General features: G+C 54.6%; 1 protein-coding gene across 2 annotated transcripts in view; it reads left to right on the top strand.

Moving 5' to 3' along the window:
* The window catches only part of STYXL2 (serine/threonine/tyrosine interacting like 2), a 38,886-nt gene extending 31,305 nt beyond the window's left edge, over window positions 1-7,581 (top strand). For both annotated transcript variants that reach the window (XM_080824614.1, XM_080824615.1), the window contains exon 6: window positions 3,992-7,581. In XM_080824614.1, the coding sequence (XP_080680740.1) occupies window positions 3,992-6,804 (2,813 nt within the window). In that variant the 3' untranslated portion in view covers window positions 6,805-7,581. The remainder of the gene's footprint in view (window positions 1-3,991) is intronic.
* Window positions 7,582-7,782: the final 201 nt, after the last annotated feature.

Consider the following 7,782-nt stretch of genomic DNA (forward strand, 5'->3'; position numbering starts at 1 on the left):
CCCTCAGTAAGAACCCTAAGAAGTACATAACATTGGATGGGGGGCAGTTCTGCTAGTGACTCACCCTAAGGACATGAGAAATACATGCAAAGATGTGCTTACAAGGGTGTTACTATGTGATTATTATACTGTGAATGATCAGAAACACAAAGGTGGATCGGTTAAGTCAATTCTGATATGGGCATAGATTAGAAAACTCAGCTGTCATTAAAAATGAAAATGGACCTTATATTTGCTACCATGAGAGGATGTTCATAATGGATTAAGTGAACAAAACTGAATGTAGAACAGTACATATGGTTTGACACATTTTTATGGGAGGAAAAACCCTCCTTTAAAAAATATATTCCTTCTGACCAATGTGACTTGAGAGTGTCTGCAAACGCCAGCGGGGAGGCACGGAGGAACCCATGTAGACCAGGGCTGACCCGGCGTGGCCCCGAGGACGGTGACTGTCCCCAGAAGGGCAGCAACAGCGAGGGCCACGCAGTGGGAGAAGCTGCTGGGAACATGGAGAGAGGCGGCAGCGACAGGCTGGATGAACGCGAGCTCTGCCCCCTGGGCCAGGAAGGGTCTCGTCGGGGCTCCCAGGAGGGCAGCCGCACTCCTGTGAGGCCTGGGTGGGCGGCTCCATGGCGGGAAGCAGGTACGCAGGGCCGCCTGGCGCCGGCGGTGGGGGGACGCGGTAGCCTGCCCCGCGCACCTGCTGGTGGTTGCGTTCAGCCTTCTTTCCCTCCCTGCTCCCTGCACCCCTGCCACGCAGGCAAAGGACTTTCTCTTTACTGGGGTTGCCTCTGGGGTATTTCCTACTCCTGGCCTGATGGTTGTCACCATCCCCAGAAATGACCCAACCCCCTGCCCCACCCCGGCTTAGTTTCTGTAATTTCCTCTCCTCTAGGATGCTTTGGAGTCAGTTCTTACGGAGGAGAAAGAAAACACTAACACCTGGGCTGGGTGGTCTGTGTAGTAAAACAACAAAGCACAATGGGGGAGGTTACTTAAATATTACAAATGGGGAAACTGAGACCCATGGAAGGTTTCCTGACTTTGCCACTATGTAATAATCAAGGGTCTCTGGGTTGCTAATAAGTAGAAACCATCTCAAAGCATTAATTATAACAGTACAAGAAAACATCCACGGATGGGAATGTGTTTCCAGGATCGTCTGAACGAGAGCTGGACAGTTTCTGGACTCTTGGTTTCCATCTTCTCTTTTTCTTTCCACTTCAGACAGCGTGGCCCTCTGCAGACCTGCACGTAGACTGGCTAACCCCTGCCTCAGTCCCATTTCCAAATCTAGAGAGAAAATCTGCTTGGCAGAGACTCTGGTCCTTTGTCTACCCTGAATTCTATCCATGGTGGCAAGGTGGGGAGGGTAGGTTCTAGGCAAGTACTTCTTGTTTCTCTCACAAATGGAAAGAGGGAATGCTCTGGGGAAGATGAGAATCGTGAATTGGGAGAGTACAACCCAAAAGCCAACCGTGTAGAGGCATACTGAGCTCGGAAAGAGACCTTCCTTACTCAAGCCCAGCGCTCTCTCCACTAGCCATACCCTTCAAACTTAGAACAGAGGGACCACCTCTAGAGGGAACCTCCCTCCCGCATTCAGCCCTGCTGCTAATCAAAATAGTGACTGCAAATTAGGATAAGACCACCTTCCTCAGGCCATTTGACGGCTGGAAATTTTTCATCATAACCGAGCAATTCTACAGATCTCCTCTGACTTGGATGTGCAAGGCACCCCCCAGAGTTGTGCAGAGCACTATGTGTACAGTGTCAGTGTGGCCTTGTGCCTCACAGAGGACAGACAGTTCTGTCACCTGGGGTCTGACCCCCCCCCACCCTCCCCCTTGTCCTCAGGCTGCCCCTGAGGCCCCACAGAGGAATCCCAGCGTGCAGAGAACACAGCACGGAAAAGCATGGCACCACCAACCGCGTCTCTGCCAGACTGAGTCCAAGGAGCGTTTGCTGCCATGTCCTTGAGGCAGCTTGGCTGGTTGTGCCTGAAGAGTCCTGACGTGAGCTGGGCCGGTAATTCCACCTCCAAAGGAAGGAAGGCAGACTTTGGCGCTGACAATACTAATTGGTGGCCTGGTCAGCCAGTTAAAGGGGGATCCTTGGTGAGGGACAGCGGAGCCCGGGGCTGGAGGTGGCAGGAGAGAGACAGTGGGTCTGTAGATGGACCTGCAGCAGCTTTATTCTGCCCACTCACCTCCCTCTACGGACTGCTGGCCTTTGGCAGCAATGCCTTTCAGCATCATTGGGCCTCAGGTCCCTTCTAGTTTTGCCTTGGTCTCCGACCTTCCGGGTGACAGACAAGGTCTTCACTGATGCGAGAGATACTAATAAAAGACACCCCCTGCCCATCCTGTATCGTTAGCTAGGACCCTCCAAAGATTTAACAAACATCCCCAAAGATGTTTGGGGCAAAGAGATTGATGGCACCCTCAAAGGAGGTCTCTGTGGTTCCAAGCTGCACCGTAAACGTCCATTAGAATGAAGGTAGAGAAAGCATATTTTTTCAAGTTTATGAAGGATTCGAAGCAGAAGATGAGGCTAGGGGATAACCGATTGATTGAATGCTAGAGTCAAGACTTGGTAAAGTTTCTACTAGGCTCTAAGAACAGGTTATATTTACCAAAAACGTTAATAGGAATTTGTAAATTTATCCTTACATTTTAAAAATGCTACCAAAAAAAAAGTGACACATGACTGAATAGCAGTTTTTTGAAAAGCCTTTACAGGTTTCAGTTGATATAAAAGGTAATCTGAGTTCATTTTAGGATACACCCATCCACAGTGCAAGCTTAAATGGCATCAGTGAAGGCTCCATGCCTAGAATGAGAGTAGTGAGAGGCCTCCCCGACCCTGTGTGGGTCAGTCCAAACCTGAAATATGTTTGCTCTGTCCTGATACAGACTCCTAAGGGGGAGGGGAGGGGGAAACTAATGAACTTGCAAGTTTGGGACATGATGTCCAAATGATAATTGAAAGACCCAGAGTAGCCTGGAAAAGGGAAAAAAAAATTAATGAAGAATATGCTAGGGGTGCCTGGGTGGCTCAGTGGGTTAAAGCCTTTGCCTTCAGCTCAGGTCACGATCCCAGGGTCCTGGGTTCGAGCCCCGCATCGGGCTCTCTGCTCGGCAGGGAGCCTGCTTCCCCTTCTCTCTCTGCCTGCCTCTCTGCCTACTTGTGATTTCTGTCTGTCAAATGAATAAATAAAATCTTAAAAAAAAAAAAGAATATGCTAGTGACCTTCTTACATATTTATGTATAAAAGGTTCATACAGATATTCATTATTGACCCCAGAATGTCTGAATGTCAGAAGAGGAGCATGGGTTGCTCATTACAGAAAGTTATACTTCGCCCTAACATGGAAAATAAGTTTCAAAAGAGTAGATTGATCTCAATAGGGAGTGAAAGGTATGTGCGTGCGTGCATGCGCGTGTGTGATACTGAGCTCCCCGTTTCAGGAAGCATCCAGTCTCTGCTGGATGGTGGATGGTCTACATCTAGGATGTTGTAAAGGGAATTCTCAAGTTTCCACTATGTCTGTGTGCTTTCCCCGACGGACAGTCCTGTGACTCATTCATGTCGGTCTCCTTTTTTTTCCCCTCTCTCTCCCCCTCTCCCCCATTCTTTCATTTCTCCTCCCACCAGTGCTCAGGTTGACAGGAAGAGAGTAGAAATGTACTCCAGTGTTTCAAAAGTGGGGACACTTTTTGGTTCCCTTGCCCTACCCCTCCTCCCTGCTTACGTTCAGGCAATGCGGGGGCCTGCTTGCATAAGGGCAGGGCGCCTGTCCGCCCTCGCTGACACCTGTGACGGGGGCCAGTGACGCTTGTCCCTCAGGACACTGGAGCTCAGATGAATGCCAGAGGCGAGGAGCCGTATTGGGCCCAGCGCAGCTGAACAGTACTTTGTAACATTATTTTAAAGCCGCTAAGGAAGCCACGGTACTTACCTTGTTGTCCCTGTGCCTTCTTTCAGGGAAGGTCCTGGTCAGCAGCGAGATGGGCATCAGCCGGTCCGCCGTGCTGGTGGTGGCGTACCTGATGATCTTCCACAACATGGCCGTCCTGGAGGCCCTCATGACTGTGCGCCGGAAACGTGCCATCTGCCCCAACGACGGCTTCCTGAAGCAGCTCCGGGAGCTCAACGAGAAGCTGATGGAGGAGAGGGAGGAAGACTACAGCCAGGGAGGGGGCACAGAGGAGGGTGAGGACGCGGAGAGTATAGTCGGGGCCAGAGTGCACGCCCTCAGCGTGCAGGAGGAGGACGACACCACCAGCCACCTGAGCGGCTCGTCCTGGGGGAAGGCCAGCCTGGCGTCCAGGCCCCTCACCCTCATCGACGAAGATGAGGAGGAGAAGCTGTACGAGGAGTGGAAGAAGGGGCAGGGCCTCCCCACAGGCAGGGTCCCCCCGGGGGGAGATGACAGGCAGTCGGCCTCTGGCCAGGGTAGGGAGGAGCCCGAAGACGACGATGTGGACCGGATGATCCAGGAGTGGCAGAGCCGGAACGAGAGGTACCAGGCAGAAGGGCATCAGAGGTGGGGGAGGGAGGAGGAGGAGGAGGAGGAGGAGGCAGGCGATGGCGGCTCGTTCACGAGGAGAAGACGGAGGCGCACCCTGAGTGAGAGCAGCGCTTCAGAGAGTGTCAGCAGCCGCGACATCCGGGTCCTGAAGCAGCAGCTGGAGACCAGCCGCCAGAGCCGAGGTGGGAGAGGCCGCTCTGACTCTGTGTCCACTGAGAGCACCTGGGACGTGTGGAACCAGAGGCTGCTGGAGATTGAGAAGGAGGCCTCCCGTCGCTATCACTCCAGGAGCAAGAGGGAGGAGGTGGACGCCAGCTCGGAGGCGGGGAGCAGGCCGCGGGAGGACGACGAGGAGAGTGTGTCTTCGGAGGCCAGCTCCTTCTCTAACTTCTGTAGCCGGAACAAGGACAAGCTCACGGCCCTAGAAAGGTGGAAGATCAAGAGAATCCAGTTCGGATTTCACAAGAAAGAACTGGGGGCAGAAGCCAGCAGCAGTGAGCAAGGTGCCGAGGAGACAGAGAGGGAGGGGAAGAGCTCGGACGTCAACCTGACGGCCTACCAGGCCTGGAAACTGAGGCACCAGAAGAAGGTAGGCAGTGAGAACAAGGAGGAGGTCGTGGAGCTCAGCAAGGGCGAGGACTCTGCCTTGGCCAAGAAGAGGCAGCGGCGCCTGGAGCTGCTGGAGAGGAGCAGGCGGACGTTGGAGGAGAGCCAGTCCATGGGAAGCTGGGAGGCCGACTCGTCGGCCGCCAGCAGGAGCATCCCCCTGTCTGCCTTCTGGTCGGCAGCTCCGTCCATCGGGGCTGATGACACAGCCTCTGTTCTCAGCACCCAGAGCCACAGCTCCCGCCCCTCTCAGGCTGGGAGCCGTGCGGGGAGCTGCTTGGCCTCTCTCCCTGCCGCAGCGCTGCCTAACCTGCCTGTGGGGCCTGGAGACACCATCTCCATCGCCAGCATTCAGAACTGGATTGCCAACGTGGTCACCGAGACTCTGGCCCAGAAGCAGAACGAGATGCTGCTGTTGTCCCGCTCACCATCGGCGGCCAGCATGAGGGTGGCGCCGGCAGCCGGTGGCCCGGGGGATGACCAGGTCTCCCTGCTCAGTGGCCACAGTGGCTCCTCCCTGGGCAGCGGCCTGCTGCCTCAGAGCCAGCCGGGAGCCAGCTCCGACACGCCGGCCCTGCTGTCCTCCCACACGGTGCTGGGCTCAAGGGCCGAAGGTCTCGGGAGCCGAGTCAGGGGGACCGGCAAGCCTGTCTATAGCCTCTTTGCCGACAACGTTGACCTAAAGGAGCTTGGCCGGAAGGAGAGGGAGATGCAGGTGGAACTGAGGGAGAAGATGTCCGAGTACAAGATGGAGAAGCTGGCCTCGGACAACAAGCGGAGCTCCCTTTTCAAGAAGAAGAAGGTCAAGGACGCCGAGGATGACGGCGTGGGTGACGGGGAGGAGGACACGGACAGTGCCATAGGGAGCTTTCGGTATTCCTCCCGCAGTAATTCGCAGAAACCCGAAACAGACGCCTCTTCGTCCCTGGCCGTGTCGGATCGCCGTGGCGGTGGAAGCCGGGCCGGCAGAGAGACGGACGGCAGTGTCACTAAGTGGCTCAGCGGCCTCAGGACAGAGGACAAATCTCCTCCCCACAGTTATTGGTCTGGAAGCTCCAGGGGGAGGTACACCAGGTCTTCGCTGCTCCGGGAGACGGAGTCCAAGTCCTCTAGCTACAAGTTCTCCAAATCGCAGTCGGAGGAACAGGACACGTCCTCCTTCCGTGAGGCCAACGGCAGCTCCGTAAGGAGCACTTCGCGGATGTCTTCCTCCTCTACCAGGGAGGGCAGAGAGATGCACAAGTTCTCCAGGTCCACGTTCAGTGAGACCTCAAGCTCCCGAGAGGAGAGCCCAGAGCCCTACTTCTTCCGCCGGAGCCCCGAGCCCTCCGAAGGGGAGGAGTCCCCGGAAGCACGGCGTCCGAACTGGGCCAGGCCCGGGGACTGGGAGGATGTGGAAGAGTCGTCCAACTCAGACTTTGCTGAATTCGGAGCCAAGAGGAAATTCACCCAGAGCTTCATGAGGTCTGAGGAGGAGGGAGAAAGAGAGAGGATGGAAAACAGAGAAGAAGGGAGGTTTGCTTCAGGGCGGCGGTCCCAGTATCGGAGAAGCACTGACAGGGAGGAGGAGGAGGAAATGGACGACGAAGCCATCATTGCTGCCTGGAGACGCCGGCAGGAAGAGACCAGGACGAAGCTGCAGAGAAGGAGGGAGGAGTAACCTGGGCAAGGCAGGCCCGGGAGAGACCGAGAACATGGGAGGAAGCCGCGCAGCTTAGCACAGGGCTCGGGGCACACCTGGCCTCCGCCCACCAAGGGACAGGGATGTGGAGAGGATCATACAGAGGGGCAAAGCCTAAATGAGAAGTACGAGGCACCTCCGGAGGTGGAGAGGAGGAGAGCCAACATGTGAGGTCTGAATGATGAGCCAATTGACAGCACATTCTGTTGCCCGATGTCCTCTTAAGGTTTGACCCTTTGCTTCTGTATCTCCTACTGTTCAGTGCTGACTGGAGAGGTGAGCTCGCCATGACACCATAGCTCGTCAGAGAATCTGGCTTACATCCAGGAAGACTGAATGCAGGACATGGTTCTGTTGGTGGAGGTTTTGTGAGACCCAGGAAATTTACCCTGTGGCAAGTCTCACCTCTCCTGGCAAAGCTGAGTTCTGGTTATTTCTTTTAAATGTTGGGGATCTCCATTAAAATGGTATGTTGTCTGACATTTCTCCTTCATTCTGGTCACTTTTAGCTCTTTGAACCCACCTTAAAAGACACAGAGGAGTGATCATGAGCGAGCCTCAGCTCATTCCGTAAATGCTGTGCCTCCAGACACAACTACTATCATCACATTAAAACAGTGATCAAGTATGTCGTCTATGACCCAGTGTAGTGGGAAGACATGAGGAAGACCCAAGAGAGTAACAGGGAATTAGAGGGAGATCAGGTTGTATTGTGGTAAGAGTGGTGAGACATAGGCAGAGACGGGGTCCCTCTGGAACAGCAGAGAAAAAAAAGCAAACTGTGGGGGTGGGGGTGGGGGGAGAAGAAATGAAGCCCAACACGAGGAGATGGCAATGTGGTTCCATGAAATCTTGAGGTCACCCTTACTTTTCATTCCTTGGAGGATGGTTGGATCATGCCGTGCGCAGCCCACTGGATCCTTCCTGCACTCTGGATGGGCTAAGTTGGTGAGAATG

This window comes from Martes martes (assembly GCF_963455335.1).
Source record: "Martes martes genome assembly, chromosome: 15".
Lineage (NCBI taxonomy): Eukaryota > Metazoa > Chordata > Mammalia > Carnivora > Mustelidae > Martes > Martes martes.